The 21,437-nt window shown below is 35.5% G+C and overlaps 1 protein-coding gene across 1 annotated transcript in view; it reads right to left on the reverse strand.

Moving 5' to 3' along the window:
- Window positions 1-3,629: 3,629 nt before the first annotated feature.
- The window catches only part of LOC132546583 (ras-related protein Ral-A-like), a 38,832-nt gene continuing 21,024 nt past the window's right edge, over window positions 3,630-21,437 (reverse strand). The window contains exons 4-5 of the mRNA XM_060210304.1: window positions 16,466-16,640; window positions 3,630-7,645 (exon numbers count right to left, since the gene is read on the reverse strand). Coding sequence (XP_060066287.1) covers window positions 7,529-7,645; window positions 16,466-16,640 — 292 coding nt within the window. The 3' untranslated portion in view covers window positions 3,630-7,528. The remainder of the gene's footprint in view (window positions 7,646-16,465; window positions 16,641-21,437) is intronic.

Genomic DNA, 21,437 nt, shown 5'->3' on the forward strand with positions numbered 1-21,437 from the left:
GTCAAGGTACAACCCAAATTTCCACATATCCAACTTGTTTCTGATTTCTACATTTCATATTTAATTTGGAATGATACCCATTGTAGGACACAATCTGCACGAAGGAATGGATGGAAATAATTGCTAAATCGGAAGTGATTTAAAAAATAAAATTGATAAAAAATACAACTGAAGAAATGGTAGAAAGTAAATTGAAACAGAAAACTTTCATGACGAGAGAAAACATGGACCAAGTAGCTATACCAGACGATCACTGATCTACTGCCGATATGAAACCTTTCGTGACGCTAAGAGATTTTTGGCTAATGAAATTCTGTCGGTAAAAAAGGGACTGAGTCCAGGGAGACTTAAGTACTAGACTTAAGATAAAGTATAAATGCTAGAGTTATAAAAGAACACTCGACACAGGGAAAGATGAAATTCGACATGTTGGATTCGTTTGGAAAGAAGACTGAGAAAATAGGAAAGAAATATAGACCTAATTCAATTATCATTCGATATGAGACTCTGGCACAGCCATCGTTGCACGTTTCCGTTACCTCAAACGAAGGTAAATTCGGAGGATGTAGAACAGAACATGACTACATGCACAGAAATTTGTTTTACACGGCGGGTATCAATTTAGATTACCTGTTGATGATCAGGATACGGACCTCCCTCGATTATATTTGGTTTCCGAACTTAACAAGAATCCAAACTGAAACTTAAACATATAAACGTGGTGTGATCCCTACAACACAAAAACTACAATCATTGCAACGATAAATTAACTGGCATGATATATAAATTTCACTTCAATTTCTCAATTATCATTTCGTATCTCTACCAATTTCTCAGCTATGGGTTCATACTTTTTACCGCATTCGAACACATTACTCTATATACAGTTACAACTGGACTGAAGACATTAAGACAAGACAGCTTAATTACCCACAAGAGGAATACTGCTTGATTTTTGAAAACTCAATGATGCACAACAAATGATATAATAGCAGATGATTCTAAAGGAACTGCAAAATCTTCCGCCTGTAATACTGTAATATACAATAGTTGAAAGATTTCGGTCAAGAAAAAAAAAGTGCGATCGTTATTTTCCCTTCTTTCCTTATAATCATTCGCTCTTTCTAGCTATATGTTGGATTGACCAGATAATTTATTAGATGGTAATGCATCTTATTCTAAGACCAAAATAGCCACCTGTTGGTCATTTTGTTTCTTAATGGACGATACGAAAGTAGTGACCAGGGGACAGATGGACTTTGAAAGTCCATATTGCAGTTCACAAGAAATAGCAATAGCAACATATAACTGTCAATTTCTATGATGAACAGCCAGGGACGGAAAGAACCCGCATATGTAATCTGGGAATTATCCGATCACTCTTACAGGTATACCGATAGCAAATTATAAGTAGCAAAATCCAAAATGGCCGCCTGTTGACCATGGTGTTTTCTGATTCGTCAAAAAATGGGCAATGGGCAACCAGGAACAAGGGAAGCATACATATGAAGCTTGAGAATGATCTATTCAGTATTTCTTCAGAAATTATGATAACAAAATATAGCCTGGCGTTTATCAGCCATTTTGATCTGATTAGTCAATAATAATTATAATGAAAATATGATGATAACCCACAATTAGGTTTTGAGAAACAGTGGTAACAAGGATTGCTTATGGACGAATGGACGGATGATTTGTACAGTCCATTCTTTGATTTAGTCCAAATTATTCTTATGTTCTATGACTTTTATACATATGGCTTTTGCAGTCCATCAGATGATGGTAGGCTAAGAGAGAAAACAGTGAAAACGTGTGAAATACAGTAAATACATTCTTGTACATATGCTATCAGTTATAGAATGTATATCTGCTAATTGCTACAGTACTTTATGACATTACATTAACATAGGCCTTCTGTAAATATTTTAACATAAACAGGAATGTATGCTGCTAAAGCTACCTCATCTTTTGTGATTTCCGATTTACATATCAATATAATTTTGAAAGTAATTTTTGATATTCATGAAAATTTTATCTGTGATTTCATTAGATTTCTTGTGCAACAACATATATGAAGATAATTTTCCAAATTGGGAGGCGGGCACCTGGACTAAATCTGCCGTTCCCCAACCAAAGGTGTTTCCGTGTAATTAATTTGACATTCTAGGCCTTCTTCTCAATAGCATTTGATAGATAAACATAAAACACAGAGCTTGAGAGAAGTTATTTGAAGATTATTGAGAAGTTTCATGGCTGCCACCATTATCTGCATGTGAAATATGTTTCCTCTTCCGATATGAAGTTAGATGTGTTCAATTGATCATGTGTTGTTTGTGATTATAAAAATGGCTCTCAGTTGAGATCATAACATTGCCTATCTGGAATAATCAAGATGAAGCAAAACACGTATAAACTTGCAGCACACCTGGCCTTGTTAGTCCCCAACTGGTTAATGGAGAGGATTACATATTTGCATTCTGTAAGTCCATCCTTCCTCATCTTATCTTGTCTGGGCTCTATCTTCTACACAACTTGTCATGACTCGCCGGGGTGAGGTGATGTATCCCATATCAGAAGAGGGTTACTCTGATCTACCTTTTGAACTTTAATCTATCCTCCAAGACACTGGCCATCATAAGGAAGAAGCTGTTGACCGGATATCATTCTGATCTCCCAGAGTTATTTCCTTTCATTTCACTCGCTCAGGACAGATGGTATAGTGATAAGCTTTATAGCCGATGAGAATGACCTGATATAGGCTGTAGATGATTTGGGGTGTAGATAAATGACAAAATATTGCTAGTGCTGCAGATCTTGTAAATCAACCATCTCATATTGAAATGTTCTTAGATATTCTAGTGTTCCGTTGTGATTCTGCTCGTTTTTTTCCAGTTGTACAACTAATGAGCAATGCTGGTATAATACTATATCTCTAAATTATCTTTTAAATAATTTCTACTGCTTAATCTCAATCTTGCAATTGCTAGTCCATATAAATTCAAAACTGTACCACGTTACTGCATCCATGTAAGCTTTTTATGTTATTGTACAGGTGTCAGGAGTTATGTCCCTTGTCCAATCCTGGCATTGGATGACTAGTGATAAACTATTGTCTTACGGATCAAGAATAAAGGACATGTAATGTAGAATTCTGAATTTTTAGTTGTCAACTATGTAAACTTAAACTAGAATTCACTCTAAACATCACTGTTTACCCATTTAGACAGGCTAAGGTGCCATGATAGCTCTCAGTTGGTAAAACATTGGTATACACAACTGAAGTGGAGAGGTACTTGGTTCAACACTCCATTCCTGAGTGTGGTTTGTGTTCTAAGAAAGCCAAGAAAAGGACCAATGTCTGATGTTGTGGATGTGTCTTTAGCCAAAATTTTTACCCATTAGATTTGCTAGTGATAGCTCTCTTGTATGTTGTTCAATGAAATAACCACTTGCTACAAGGAGACTCCATCACAAAATGACCCTGGCTGTTCTTGGGACCATTAACCAAAACATGCCATTAAACCTAAAACAAGACATGGTTTGTTATCAATACAATTATAAAAATGTTTTAAGCTAAAATGACAAAATAACACTGTATTTTTATCAGAACAGACAACACAACTCTTCAGTCTTTTTATGAAGGTTTAATAGTTTTAGCTTACGTCTATTTCATGCACATTTATTAATAATGAGTGAGATGGATACAGTATTTGACGTATCATTAACAGATGAATTGACCATGTACAACTCAAGAATATCCTAAAAACAAAGAGATTAATTATTATATTGGTATAAAATAATTATAGATTGATGTACATACTTATGGCATTGGTCAGTCCATACAAAATTAACAAATCTGATAGTAAGCTTCTGTGAAATATACAATTCAGGGCTTGCCCTGTGATGATGGCAGACTCTCAGTAAAATACTGTAATTACTGTGTGGGGCTCTGGTTTATAATATGTTTTAGATATTCCACCTAATAGTTAGGTGAAAGTCATTTTCTTTTAACTTATCATTGCCTTCACTGGGCAATATCCTTGCCTCTATTTTCTCTGAAATCTTTGAAAATTTCTTTTGACTTTTTTGATAATGTTATTAGAGAAATTAAAATATCATTAATGTAAATTTATTGTTAGCCAAAATAGCATGATGTAGTGCTGACCTCCTGAATCTGAAAGTTAACCAAATGTAGAAGATCAAACCAAACCTTTCCCCACATAATATTTACAGCACAGAATTACACATGCATACATATTGCAAGAACAATGGTGATGCACATGTATCTACATGTACATAATATTAGCAGTCACACAACACATACATCAAGCAATACCCTTTCTGACAGAATACCAGGAGTCTCACACACTACACAACTATAAAACAATCGTTCACAACATGCACACCTTTCAACACCTGTTTCACATACATACTGGCACACTCTACTTGCACCATTCAAGCTCCGCTCAAAAGTCAAAAGGTAAGATAGTTGCACTAAAAATAAAGTATTTCACTAAACTTGTATACTGATAAAAGGCCTTTAAGGAAGCCTGCTCATAAGTAATCATCGCTTCGTTGGCTGCACCAAGACAATGCCCTTAAACCTGGATGAATAGGAATAATGTAAACATATCTTTCTTCTCAGCATTATTTGGTATCATGTTGCTTATTCTAGAGGACAAGCAAGTCGCTTTGTTCTTTGCTCCATTCATTTGTCTTTGGATTACCTAATTTTACTCCATTTACTTGAATCTTTGACCCAAATTTCCATTTCCGTGTTACAAAATATACTGTATACACCTTATCCAATTATGTGCTGATTAATGTGACCTAAGTGCACTTCATTTTCCTGATCATGTGACCTAAGTAAACTTGAATTCCTGATCATGTGACCTAAGGGTACTTGGTTTTCCTGATTGCTTGACCTAAAAGTACTTGATTTCCTGATTGTTTGACCTAATTGCACTTAGCGTATCTGACTTTTTTTAATCGATTTTCCTGGTCCTGTTTCTCATGAGTAAAGCTGATTATCTTAATTTTTTTATCGTCCAGGTTGAAGGACACTGGGCTCAATAATAACTAACATTTGAATATGGTTGAGGTACAGATATAGCAAGCATAACCTACTGGCTGTGTAGTAACTACACAACAAAAGGCAGTAATGCGTCATCACAGTATATAACAGACATTCAAACAGAATAAACATTTAACTGGTACAGTACCAGGAGTATACATTACACAGTACATCATGACATTACATACTATATCATGGCATTACACATTGTATCATGACATCACACAGTGCAACATGACATCAAACATCACATGACATGACATAGTCAATCATGACTTCACAGAACATCATGATATCAAAACATCAGTGTATTATGACATCAGAGTATAACGACATCACACAGAACATCATGGCATCAAACAGAACATGCTGACATCACACTGTACATCATTACATCCTGACATTGTGTCATATTTCATAGTACATTATGATATGAAGTATATCATGACATTCTAGTGTATTTTGATGTCACATATCCATTATAATATCATGATGTCCATTATGACATCATACATTCCTTAATGATATAGGCTACCTTGACAGAATGACAGATAATCAAATCAAATTTTGATAAAGATCATTTTGTTGTATAATACTATTCTAAAATCAGAGGCATATGACATATAAAGGATGCATACATCATTTAGTCTCTATGTTTGATGAATTTTAAGTTGATATGTCATTTCATAGTAAGGTAATATACATCTTTAAGTTTCCAAGTCACAATAAGGAAGTATACATCTTCATGTTACAACAAGGTAGCACACATCCTCAACACTATGTACAATGACAGAAAATCCTTGTTCATGTACTATTAAGGTAGCGAACAACGCCACACCTCCATATGAAGATTATTTCAGGTTAAAATTGATACATGGGTTGACATCCACAAAGACACTTCCAACTCAACTTTACATTGCTGATGTAAAAAAAAAAAAAAAAATAGCATCGCTCACAGGACAAATAAGGTATATATAAATATGACTCAGTAGCCAGTGGATACACATGTATACTTAAGTTTTTATGAACAGCAATAAGGTAAAATATTGTATATATGACTTAGGTTGGAAATCTATTCAAAATACCATTTATATGTTATGTGATGACATATAACATTCACAGAGAAACTGATCACTGGCAGCAACATTAAGGATACTGTATAGCTCTAAGATTTAAAGTTCAAAATACAGATAGCTGTTATCATGCATGATTGAAATCACACCCTCCTCCACCTCCAGTTTGACCTTTAATCTACTGAGATCATTGACTTGGAGACAATATATCAGGAGCTGCTCGGAATCAAATGAAGTTTGAAAGGGTTCAGAGGTCAAAATCTACAATGAATGGCAGATGTATGTATGGCAGAGGTCGTCGTCATACTGGCAGAAGGTCAGGGAGGGTTATATATCCACTATAGTCAAGGATCCATTTAGAATAAAATGTTTGTTTCATGTGTGAAAATATCAGTTTTACAAAAAAGAATGCAAAATTTATATATTATTATTTAATTTAAGATATTTGTAAAAGCAAAATAGAAGTACTATAAATCTTTGATTGTTTTCAATTTTCCTACGTTATAGTCAGTTCTCAAGTCTGTCGAATATAAAGGAAAATATAACTGATCTTTTATGTAGTCAACACATTTTTTTCAGATATCTTAATGTAATATATAGCAGTTTTGTTTACAGTTTGAAAATAAATGATGTAAAGATTGTCCATCGTCCTCATCACACAAGTAAAGAATGATGATGTCCAAGGTAAACCACCTTCAACCGAGGTGAGGAGACTGAATTAACCATGCATGCTATTAAATGTCAATGAACTACTGATATCTGCATACTGATGCACCATGTTGTTGGCAATAAGTTGATTCATCCTTCAAAGGTATCTAGAGTTGTCTCTCTTTGCACTGGTTGATCATTTCTGGCTGGGATATTAAAAGAGAAGCAAGTTTTTCAAGAATCGTGTGTGAGAGTAAAATTCAGTGTGAATTGGTTGAATATTACCATCAGATCTTATTCTTCCTGGAGTAGTTCCGCATCACATACAGACATATCAACACAAAGGTCAACAATTAATTGTAAACTGAGCACAGAAATGGTAAAAAGTGTTATCACTGGGTTATTGAGTAAAACATTTCAAAGTTATTCCCCTTCCTTTACATAAAATAATGATGGGTCACTTGCCACTTTAACAAGATTGTCTCCTGTCCTTTAGATGTATTATCTTAGAGAAACCTGGTGTATGGATTACAACCACTTGCCACAGGAAGAACCTAAAACAGGGATGTCAGAGGACAGTCAAAGGGACAAAGAATGTCTTCAAATGTTGACTGATTGTTTTCCTACTCCAAATACAGGATGGGAGTAACCTCCCTTCCTAAGTGATGACTTAGTCACCAAGTGTCATGTTTCTCTATAAAAACCAGTTGGGTCTTCCTAACATACTTTTCCCTTATAAAATGGTACACTTCCTTTTCTTGCTTTCCTTTTTGCGAATTTTCTTTCCATTACTCTGTCGAATAGCCTCCATTTTCCGTGATCTGATTTCCCTCATTAAATCATAAAAAACCTGCAATAGAAAAAGTAAAGGCAAGTTAATGACGATGTTTAAGGGTGTGTAACTTCATGTTTGGGATAGAAGCTAAAATACTACAATATAATGCACACATATATTCTCAAATTGACTGTAAGTAGTGTTGTTTACATTGACATAAATCTACTAGGCCTAGATGTTGAGCTAGTAGAATTATGTATGTTGATATGCTAATGTATGAAGAAATGACAAAAAACTGGTGTAGTCATGTGATCAAGATTCTATTTGAACTAAAGAAAGACACTCCCTGGCATAAAGTTGTGGATCACTGTTTTTCAGAAACTAGGCGAGTAACCATAGAAGACAACTAACTGGTCTATGAAGGGGAAATATTTCAACAAAATAAAATTGAATTTACTTCATATCCTTTTCATAATAACCTCTTAATAACCCCTCATTCGTTTACATTAAGCATTACCAAGACATTCATCTTTTGATTTGCAGATTTTTTTTTCTTTCAATTCCTGCTAAAAAGTGCTGGTTTTTTTTTTTTTCACAAAAACAATACTGAAAATTAGCAGTGAAGGAAGAAAAGTGTGGTATCACAAAATACATATCTAACACTACTCTCCTAAAACACTTGCAATATATTACACCATAAACAAGCGTTAAAGACATCCCAAAAATATGTTTTGATACCTTGGGAGTGAATGTATTCTATTCTGAGTGAGTTTCCTGAATGTATCACGCAATTATCCATCTGAACCTTTAAAAGGGGGCACATACTATTTCAGTACAGCTTCCATTTACAAAGCAATCAAATCCAAATGATTTAGATGGGAAACTACGAAACTCAACTTTTGGAAAATACATGGAAATATGATTTTACGTGTTTCAACAATGATTTTTTCCTAAAATATCAGAAATTCAAAAAGTCAGGATTTGGATTACCAAATGTAAAGTTTATCACTTAGTACTAATGAATACATCTCTGGGTTTTATTTCCTTCAATTTTCTTTTAAGTTTATGTAGTTGTGAACTATTTCTCCTGAATCAATATTGCTGATAATTGGTAAGCTGTTACCTCTGAACTCATATTTCAAATCAGAATGACTTTGGTCTCTGAATGATCAGGAAGGATCATGTCTAAAACGTTATACTTTGTATTTACGTACTGCCACTAGGGATGAAACAAAGTGTGATAATTTAGGAAGTGATCTTACTTCTGTAAATTTTCATAAAAAAACTTTTCAGAAAAAATACTGCAGTTAAGAGAAATGACAAGAAAGACTGATGATTTGGACCTATTGGAAACAAGACAAGCAGTAAGCTTATAAAGGAAAATACCAGACTAAATAAATTGTTTAAGACTAGTATGTACCACACATTTGAGGTGCTAAAATGAAGTTGACCATTCTCCTGTCTGGAGCATTAAAAAGGATTATTCAGTAGCTTGGTGTCTGTGTAAGTAGTGAGGGCAGACTATTAGCTGTGGATCTAGTCGGAAAAAAACCCTTTTATCTCCACTGGCATTATACCAAGAATCTGGCAAACACCAAATAAACAGATGTAAGTGAAATCATATAAAATTAAAAAAATATCCATTTCTGGATCATTTGGGCATGACGTCAAGAAATGTTTTGCTCCCCTCCTCAAAGGGGAGAGCGATAAAAGTCTTGAACTTTTATTTCAATATTCTGATAATTCTTAAAAGCATGATACATTTATAAAATAATGATATTGGGTTTATATTTTGCAAGTTTTTTCCCATAGAAACTTTTGGACTACAGGGCCTATGTTAGGTCTAGTAGGTATGAAGGTGTGTAGCAACCCTTTTAACTGTTGGGCCATAAGAACTGATTTGGCCTCTGTATTATAAGCTGTTAGACCACAGGAGCTGTTTTAGAGGTATAGCTTTCAGTTTTACTACTGTCTACACAAACCTCCCACATGTTTTGATAACATAGGACTTTAATGCAAAATTTTACATTACATTGATGTAATCTTGCAGATAGTGCATCATGCCAAAAGATTTTGGAAGCTCTGAAATAGGATGCACATGCATGGTTACGGCAGCATGCAAACCCCGCGAGACTAAAATAATACTGCAAGATTATATAGCATGTCAAACTTACAAGAAAGATGTTGGAAAAACAGTTTCTCCAAACTGAAGACAGCTCTAATTGTCATATTATTCCAAGTAAACAGTGAATGTAATGAATTTCTTCAATATTCAATGTGTTTTTACAACAACTATAACAATACACAGAGCTGCAATTGAACTACAATAATAACACAAGGAAGCCAATAGGATGGTCTTGAAAACCATTGTGACAAATAATTGGGGCTTGGGAAAGCAAAGACTGACAAAAAAGTATGGGTATGTATGTTGGGACTGTGGAGATTCAGGAGACAACAGGGACTGAAGTTTGGGTAGGTGTTTCAGAAATCCTTGGAATAGCAGGGACTGACAGTGAAGTCTGGGTGGGAGTTTCAGATATCCTTGGGATAGCATGGACTGACAGTGAAATCTGGGTAGGTATTTCAGATATCCTTGGGATAGCAGGGACCGACAGTGACGTCTGGATAGGTATTTCAGATATCCTTGGGATAGCAGGGACCGACAGTGACGTCTGGGTAGGTGTTTCAGATATCCTTGGGATAGCAGGGACCGGCAGTGAGGTCTTGAAAGGTGTAGTAGAAATCAAAATTGTTTAAAAATTACATAAATTACATGCAAATTTCACACTTTCCGAATACCTTTGAACAGGACTTCACTGGCTGAGTCAAGACTCTATACCAATAGTATTATATATCAGTCAATATAACTGACCACTTGAAACAAATTCTTTAAAAGTAGTATTATCATACTCTAAGAAAGAAATGTCTGTCCATCCATGCAAGACAGAAAGCTTAATTCAGCTTATATGCAGTGCTGAGAATATCCTATTAACCATTTATACTTTACAAATCCACTGATCGATCTATCCATGTCCATATAACCTGTAAGTTGGTGCACAGTGTAGTCTTTGTGATGGGCTGGAGACAGCAGGGACTGACAGTCTGGGTATAAGGTGTTGTGAAGATAATGTTTCACTATCTTAAGACATTGATCAGCGACTAGGCAGCCTATGTGGCGTTAGTGCTTCATCTGTCCTCATCAATAGGGACATGAATGGATAGGAAAGTTGAAGGAGAGTGGAGACAGGTGAGGCTGGATGTTAAGAAATGCAAGTCAGCTATAGGCCTAGTACAGGGAGATTAAAACCATACTTACTGAACTATTAAAGTCCATGTTTGATAATCCAAGTACCAGTAATGTATTGTTATGAAGAGCTTTACCATGTCTGTACCTCAAACATGTACAATATGAATATTTGATGAAAGTCTGTCATTAATTCCGATAAATATTGTTAAGTGCTAGTATGAAATATCACAATTTTTCGCCGAATATTGTTATAGTCCCATATATAATAAAACTTCAGAATAAATACAAGTTTTCTTTGGTGTATATGTATTGAGCTAGAGAAGTATGCAGCAGCCCTTGTCAGACTTGGGATACGGAGATGATTCCAGTTGAACGACGCTATCCCGTTTAGCATCAACCTTCTTGAAGGTCGCACGCCCACCTCTACTAGAGATCCCAAGCTTACACCTTTTACAGTTGCGCAATAAATCATAGAAACTCTGAAAAGGTAAAGTCAGAAAAGAAAATCGAGAAAAAAACAGAACAGGATAAAAAAAAGAAAAACAGGAAAATCAAAGCAAGCAAAACCAGTTTTAGGGTGGTACACAACAAAGATTAGATGATGAATGGAACTGTAGCATAATCAAAGAAAAAAGAAATATTGTAAGTTTACAACGAAGAACGATTACAGATTTTAGTGCGCATAAATATTACATGTAACACAATTCAGGTGACAGTAAATGTTCATCAGGAAAATCTGTTGTGGGTTGTTGGAGAAAACTAGTAGTTTTCCCTCACTTCCTCATTAGGACTGTTGATAATTACAGGGAACTTACAAACTTTGTTTGATTTACAAGTGAATATACAAATTACCAAATTAGAGACATACAAGGCATGCAGAATACATTCGCTAACACTATAAAGCATTAAGTCCAGCACTTGTTTTAACACATGAATCACACTGTAAGCAACATGCACGAAATCCAAGCTCCTTTAAGAAAACGTTTCTGGTTATAACGGCATGGTATTCTATACACTTGTAGTGATACCTTTCAGCTGGTAACTTTAACACATATATACCTTCTGAGTGTTTAGCTGTACTGATACTTATTGGGTATGTCTAATACATATTTACATATGGCACCTGAGTACACTTTTATGTGTTGGTTTTTTTTTTTTAAAATAAATAAGTAAATTGACATTTTCCATTTTAAGCAATATATTCACCAGGAGCTGATCTAATTTATATCCTTTTTTAAGTACAGTGTGTCCACAAATAGAATCCATCCAGCCATTACAGCTTGCTGGTTTCTAGTCAAACTTAAATAAATTATGGCATTTTCATGATTAATACTGTCTGATCTTGATTAATGATAAATACATATAAAAATAAATATCTTACAACAACTGCAAAAGAAACATTACACTAATATCAGACACTCTTGCTTGTCTGCTTGGAAGGAAAAAGGAGTACCCAGGGAAAACCCACATGGTTGGGCAGGTGACTCCGTAGCTTTGCACATCCAATACAGGAATCAAACTCTTGACAAAAGGTGAAAGGCTAGTGTGTTACCACTGCACCAACTATGATAACAATTACATACAAATGATGATGTGTGTTCATTTGTCAGAAGCTAAATGCATGTAAAACATTACACAGGAGGAACAACTATTCTATTTCCACAAAGATTTGATGCTGATAGTATTGCTTCATATCGACCACATCTGTTAATTGTGATCAATGATTAGAATTCGCACTGATGTGCATGCATATCTAAAAACAATGAAGATTGATCAAAAGACACACAAGTGAATAGCACAAATTTACAGTTAGATATGTGGAGGGAAACAATGAATTTATCTGAAGACTTTAGAGCACCAAAAACAATATTACAAATGTTGTTTTGACAGCATTCAATTTTTGTCTATCAATAACAAAATAAAAAGAAATAAAAAACTAAGATACTTTTCACTAGCCTTTACACTTGTATTCAACAAGTTGCAAAAATGCCATAGACTTGTGGGGTCCCCTTATATATTGCTTCTCACATTGGTACAGTCGAAAGTATCGGCCACAAATCTTCTCACAATACCTTCATACCATTTTATATCCAACGTAGCTGAAGTATACCTACCTTTATCAAGTAAAAGTTCACATTTGATGTATAGTTATCTAAAAATCTGAGCTTCAGAATGCTTCTTAAACAATTTATTCTAATGGTTTGTATGACAAAGATAAATTTTACATATTCGGTGCAATTGCTTAAATGACTGAAAGACATCAATCAATGCCCTTACTTCAATGAAGGAAAGTATATCAATGTTTGATGTATTAAAAAAGTTTTCAAAGTGAGCTTTGTCCCTTTAACCTTGACAAATGACTATCTTCATTCTTCATAAGGTAAGATGTAGAACTTAATGTAAGAATGATAATACTGGGCACTGAAGCAAATCTGTTGGAAGATTCTTAAGATATAACATTTGATTTGAAATGCAATGTGACAGAATCATGTGACAGAATCATGTGACGGGACAAACGGAAGGACATGAGAAACACTACAAATAGTGCCCAGACCTCAATAACCCTATAAAATAGTGGTTGCTTAAAAAATGTGAAACAGGCTATAACTACTATTTCTGGTATGGAGCCAGAATGTCTTACTAGTAGAGTATAATAATAGCAGGTTAAGTGAGGATCAATCTTTGATGTGATGGAGTCATGCTACATCATTAACTACAACACAAGTGTCAGCATTTAGGAGCATCTTTATTAGAGACAACACTAATGTATCAATTAGAGCATCTCACACCTCCTGTAGCTATATATAGCATAAATATGTCAACAAGTCTCCAACAGGCCCATAGGGACTATCCTATCCACCTACTACAGCTATATATAACCTGAATATGTCAACAAGTCCCCAACAGGTCCACAGGACCCGTCCTATCCACCTAATGTAGCTATATATAACTTATTGTACATGTTAACAAGTCCCCAACAGGTCCACAGGAACCGTCCTATCCACCTAATGTAGCTATATATAACTTATTGTACATGTTAACAAGTCCCCAACAGGTCCACAGGAACCATCCCATCCACCTAATGTAGCTAAATATAATCTGAATATGTCAACAAGTCCCCAAGAGGTCCACAGGAACCACCCCATCCATCTAATGTAGCTATATATAACTTATTGTACATGCTAACAAGTCCCCAACAGGTCCACAGGAACCATCCCATCCACCTAATGTAGCTATATATAACCTGAATATGTCAACAAGTCCCCAACAGGTCCACAGGAAGCGTAATCCACCTAATGTAGCTATATATAACCTGAATATGTCAACAAGTCCCCAACAGGTCCACAGGAAGCGTAATCCACCTAATGTAGCTATATATAACTTATTGTACATGTTAACAAGTCCCCAACAGGTCCACAGGAAGCGTAATCCACCTAATGTAGCTATATATAACCTGAATATGTCAACAAGTCCCCAACAGGTCCACAGGACCCGTCCTATCCACCTAATGTAGCTATATATAACTTATTGTACATGTTAACAAGTCCCCAACAGGTCCACAGGAACCGTCCTATCCACCTAATGTAGCTATATATAACTTATTGTACATGTTAACAAGTCCCCAACAGGTCCACAGGAACCATCCCATCCACCTAATGTAGCTAAATATAACCTGAATATGTCAACAAGTCCCCAAGAGGTCCACAGGAACCACCCCATCCATCTAATGTAGCTATATATAACTTATTGTACATGCTAACAAGTCCCCAACAGGTCCACAGGAACCATCCCATCCACCTAATGTAGCTATATATAACCTGAATATGTCAACAAGTCCCCAACAGGTCCACAGGAAGCGTAATCCACCTAATGTAGCTATATATAACCTGAATATGTCAACAAGTCCCCAACAGGTCCACAGGAAGCGTAATCCACCTAATGTAGCTATATATAACTTATTGTACATGTTAACAAGTCCCCAACAGGTCCACAGGAAGCGTAATCCACCTAATGTAGCTATATATAACCTGAATATGTCAACAAGTCCCCAACAGGTCCACAGGAAGCGTAATCCACCTAATGTAGCTATATATAACTTATTGTACATGTTAACAAGTCCCCAACAGGTCCACAGGAACCGTAATCCACCTAATGTAGCTATATATAACTTATTGTACATGTTAACAAGTCCCCAACAGGTCCACAGGAACCGTCCTATCCACCTAATGTAGCTATTTATAACTTATTGTACACGTTAACAAGTCCCCAACAGGTCCACAGGAACCGTCCTATCCACCTAATGTAGCTATATATAACTTATTGTACATGTTAACAAGTCCCCAACAGGTCCACAGGAAGCGTAATCCACCTAATGTAGCTATATATAACTTATTGTACATGTTAACAAGTCCCCAACAGGTCCACAGGAACCGTCCTATCCACCTAATGTAGCTATATATAACTTATTGTACACGTTAACAAGTTTGAGGGTAATCACCAATCAACCCCTTCCCAAAGACATTAGATCATGAGGCATGGCAATAGATGTAGCCTATCCTAAAGATATTAGATGTCCCAGAAACATGTCATAAAAATTTCCAAATTTTAAGAACTTTCATTTGGGGTACAAAGGAAAAAGTCTTCAGTCAAAATCAACTATCTATTAGTGTCCAAGAAACCTTAAAGATAAATATATATATATATATATAAGGAAGATATATCACCCATTTTTTCCAATGATTCAGACAGAAAAATCAAAATCTGTTTGAAACTCAACCTCCAGCTGGATTATGTGAAATATACTGGATAAGAGAGCCTGGTAGTAAGACCTCTCACAGCATCATACACTTGTTATCTCAAGTCAGCAGGGAATCAGCGGTATTTACTCCAGCTTCTTATTTTAATCCAGGATTCTTATCAAACAGACCAACTAATAACTAAAATATCATAGGGGATCTACACCATGATCACGGCCAAATGAATCATACATACTACAATCTCAATCATCCCCAGTAACAGTGATTTTATCAATTAAGAAAATATGGCTCTAACAGCAGAAATGTCAGGGTGATCAGCACTAAATGATATCAAACATATAATTATCTGTGGACTGTGTCAGGTTCTGATAGCATATCTATGTTTTAGACACTAGTTTAATTATTTATCTATATTTAGACTATAGGGTTATATCATTCTGTTGCTAAATTTAGCACACAGGTAAACATATCACAGGTACTTCATGGAGATTCCTACCTATAATATACCACAGTAATATACCAACAGTTTAATGTCTACTTCTATTACTGTAGTGACTAATGGAAGTATCAGAATAGATAATGCCCCTATAGCTGATAATCCCTGGCACTGCTGATGTACCAGGCCAGTCAGATAGGTTAGTCTGTTGTGATTATTGATGATTCATTACCAGGACAGATGAATGACCTGTGTTATGAAAATTAGGAAGATTACCTGCTTGCCTTATCTCTGTATCTATTTATGTCATGGCTGATGTCACTACTAGGGAACTGTCCACTAGTACTGTGACAATTCATTAGAATGACATCAACCTGAGTCATGGCAGACATCTCTATGAAGAAAACTGTCCTTAAGTAGTGCGACAGTTCTTGGGGTTCATATCACATGCTTACCTTATCTACATTAGCGCGAGTCTTTGCAGACGTCTCTACATAGGGAACTGCCCACTGCTGAGCTCGTGTTTGTGCTTCGTCTACCGTTACTTGACGCTTGTCCTCTAAGTCACACTTGTTTCCCACCAATAAAAAAGGAATGTTGTCATCATTTTTTACCCTTAAAATCTGTTCCCTGCAATGACAAAAATACACAACAAAGATGAGAAAATTTTATAAAGAAAATTCAACTTTCAAGTAGTGAAATCTCATTCAAGAAAGCATTTACAGGTATTAATATACAAAATTAATACACTGATTGCAAATCAGTTTTGTAACGATAGGGAAAAAATTTCCCCAAAATTTTCCTTTTCTTTTACATGCCCCACATGTTAATCAATTACATCCAATTTCAGCTTGATGATAATGTGGGGTTTCCTATTCTGAAATGCATCGCATGGCCTTAAAAGTTTAGCTTCATGCGAAAGTCTTGAAATGACTAACAGAGTAACAATGGACAGAAAAATTGTGCAGGCACTGCAGATGTGACTGTAATTGCTTGTTGTAATTTCCCAACACTGCAGTGTTGACAATGTTGTAACAGATCCATTATATTTGCCATAGCTTCACCAGTCAAGCTATTTGTTCAATCAGATATCCCGTATCTAATGAGCATCCCTTTCACATCCTACAATGCAGCATCATGTCACTGTTGGTGCAGAGGTAACTTTTACCCCAGAAAATGTCAGCAGCACTTTAATATTGCAAGGTTGATGTTAAGCCAGGCATAATTATAGCTCTAGAAATCAGTTATTAACCCATAAGAGTAATAGCCCCAGAAATCAGTCGACATTCCATCACATTGACAGGCCTAGAAATCAGTCCAAAATCCATCAAACTAACAGATCAAGAAACCACAACACAACTCATCACAGCTACAGCTGAAAATTATAGCCCTCTTCCATTAGCAGTGTCTTAAACATGCGAATTGACAAACTGACAACATAATAAATACTCCATATTTCTAATGACAAAAGTATCGGTGAATGCTCCCCAAAAACGACTTTATTGGACAAAATTTTTAACAAAGGGCAATTACTCTGTAATTAAGGAGTTGCAGGCCATGAATTTGATGCACTGCACACTCTGATCGTATGACCAATGTATTCACCAAGTTTCACACTCTTAGTTTTAGCACAAGCAAAGTTATACTTAGGACACACAATTTTAACAAAGGGCAATAACTCAGTACTGAGGGATCATGAGCCCTGACTTTGCTGCACTGCACCTTGTTTTTGGATGACTGATGTTTACATCACATTTCAACATCCTTGCAGGCAAAGTAATGCTCCTGACACAAAATTTTAACAAATGGCAATTGCTCTAGTAATTAAGGGATTACCGACCCTGAATTTGGGACATCGCACTTTGTCTTGGAGTAAGATCAATGTATACACCATGTTTCAAAGATGAAAGTTGATTTAAACTGTGGCAAATATTTCATAAGAAACAGTCAGCAAAAAAGCAAAAATACTTTTTCAGTTTCAAATTGACGACAGTTATTAATTTACTGTTGTAAATAGCTTTCCTCAACAGTTTAAGGAAAGAACAATATAAAAATGTTTGTTTAAGTTATCTCTTTATCAATGACAATACCAGTATGTATTGTATTAATTGACTCCTGTTAAATGCTCCCAAAATAGATCTACTATACCAGTGAACTTAGCTACTGGAAATGGAATGGCATACCTGATAAAGAAACACTACACAGGTGTAGTACAGTGCCTATACTGGGAAACACATCAAAAACATACTTTATTATACATGTATGAGGGCTGCTCTTGAGAGGCACGATCCAAGCAGATGGGAACAAGTCTCCTGTTTATAAAACACCCAGTAGAGTAGGTATGAAAGGCAGCTAATCACAAACAGAATCAGAAGCAGACATCACCCAGGCGTCAATTTTATATCATCAAAATTCCAGTTTTCTTTATCTACTTTACAGGCTTACTTTTTTTTAGTAAGGCCATCATTCTGTATTTCAGTATTGTATTTGAACAGAGCTATTTTTTGTGAAACATAAGTCATCCCCTTCCAAAAATTTCATTATACATGTATTAGACTTGCCTGATTTATAATTTTGTGGTATTATCAATAATAAATTAAGTAGCAAAAAGTCTATAAGACATGAATGCTTCCACTCTCAAGCATTAGAATATTAGGATTGGATGAAACTATCAAATGTGACCTTTGACCCTCTAATACCATACATAGCAGATACACCAAACTATGCCAACCAACTTTATTTGCTGCCACACCAAACTGATGACCACCTTTATATGATTAAGTGTAAAACTTGATGTTAATTGCTACAACTATGAGGTAAAACTGTTTAGAAGATAAGACATGACTTGAAACAAGAAAGACAGACATCACCGTTACACTACTTGCCCCCTACTCCAACAAGGGGATAAGAATTGTGGGTTTAAAAACAGTAATAGGATATAACCGAACAACGGTTTCATAAATATTTCATCAGAATAAAGTACATCGCAATATGAAGCAAGTTTCTTCTGCATGATTAAGTAGGCTAATTTCTAGATGTGCTTTCCTGGTAGGGATGTTAGAAGCAGTATCCTGTATAGGTCTGACAATTTGCAGGCTGAAGACCAGTGTTTACAGCTCTGTATAAAAGAACTGATTTACTGCAAGACAAAATACACAGATGTAAGAGATGATAAACTGGAAATATGATACTCTAGCAGAATTCATCACCATGTTTTTTTTTGTTTCGTAGTTGGTATCTCTGATCAGCTAGACAAGACTGTACTGCAAAATTATTATTGTAATATTATTGAAATAGTCATTTGACTATTGTGATAATATTACGATAGTTTTTTTACCTTTGAAATATGTTTTCAAACACAGAAATAAAGCAAAGTCACTAACCATTTAAATGTATCCGAATTCTCAATTTAGCTAACTTTTAAAAATTTGTATACAATGAAGTATGTCACGCAGTGATATCTATTACATTTAATTATAATTCCATAATATTCATTTTATACATAAACAAGCTATTCTGTGATACTTATTGTGAAACTCATTACATAGCTGGGCTCAAGACTGTACAATATTATTTTCACATAAGCCTTAATTTTTACAATAAAATCAGTACTATTCCTCTTTATCTAAAACTTGTTTTTATGTTTTTAAGGTGATTATTAAATTCTTTTTTAAGAGTATGTCTGACACATTTTTGGCCCAAATAGTCACTCCTACACCATTATAACACTCAGTATCCCACATGAAAACTTCAGAACCCCTAAATAACAGACATAATACCCCACATGACATGCAGTATCCCACATATAACACCTAGATCCCAACTCTCAGACCTCATCATATAATATGTCGACCCCAACATATAACACTTAGGACCAAATTACATAACGCTTAGACCCCATCAGTAACACTCAGACCCCATCATATAACATGTAGATTCCATCATAAAACACTCATGATCTCATCATACAATTTATGAACTTATCATAAAACATGTAGACTTCATCTTATAACACTCAGGCCACAGCATATAACACTCAGACTCCAACATATAACACTCAGACCTCATAATATAACACTCAGACCCCATCATGTAACATGTAGACCCATCATGTAACATGTAGACCCATCATATAACACTCAGACGCCAACATATAACACTCAGACTCCATAATATAACACTCAAACCCCATCATATAACATGTAGACCCATCATATAACACTCAGACCCCATCATATAACACTCAGACCATATCATGTAACATGTAGACCCATCATATAACACTCAGACGCCAACATATAACAAGTAGACCCATCATATAACACTCAGACCCCATCATATAACACTCAGACTCCATAATATAACACTCAGACCCCATCATGTAACATGTAGACCCATCATATAACACTCAGACCCCATCATATAACACTCAGACTCCAACATATAACACTCAGACTCCAACATATAACACTCAGACTCCAACATATAACACTCAGACCCCATCATGTAACATGTAGACCCATCATATAACACTCAGACCCCATCATATAACACTCAGACTCCAACATATAACACTCAGACCCCATCATATAACACTCAGACTCCAACATATAACACTCAGACCCCATCATATAACACTCAGACTCCAACATGTAACACTCAGACCCCATCATATAACACTCAGACCCCATCAGATAACACTCAGACTCCAACATATAACACTCAGACCCCATCATATAACACTCAGACTCCAACATATAACACTCAGACCCCATCATATAACACTCAGACTCCAACATATAACACTCAGACCCCATCATATAACACTCAGACCCCATCATATAACACTCAGACTCCAACATATAACACTCAGACTCCAACATATAACATGCAGACCCATCATATAACACTCAGACCCCAACATATAACATTCAGACCCCATCTTTACAACACTCAGACCTTTCCATATAGCACTGACTGTTACCCCACCTCCCCATTTTATCCTGTATACCATTCCTATTTGGCAAGCAGCTACAGCTCAGGATAGATAATAAAAGGTTAGATATCCATCTACATTACATTAATGTTCTCTAGAAACATTTCCACAACTTATTGATCTGTGATGATAACCCTCTGATGGGTAAAACAGGTTTTAGACCCTGTTACCAATGGTACAGACACAGGAAGAATGCACACTAAATGGCCCGTGAAAGAATGTTTAAAATTCTGCGAAAATTATAACAACCTTAAAGAAACAGTATGGAGGGCTTTTGTGAATGCCTGATTTGCTGAATTACAAAATTAAAAAGTTATTTTTTCATCATCATTCAAATGGATGCAATTATCTTGAAAGTCATGAAACAGCTTGTGGTCTCCTTTATGAACTCTTTTTTCAAGATATGCAGAAAAAACAGGCCAGCTCAAAAA

Source organism: Ylistrum balloti, unplaced genomic scaffold (genome assembly GCF_031769215.1).
Source record: "Ylistrum balloti isolate Yb309-2 unplaced genomic scaffold, AGI_CSIRO_Ybal_v1 Utg369898, whole genome shotgun sequence".
Classification (NCBI taxonomy): domain Eukaryota; kingdom Metazoa; phylum Mollusca; class Bivalvia; order Pectinida; family Pectinidae; genus Ylistrum; species Ylistrum balloti.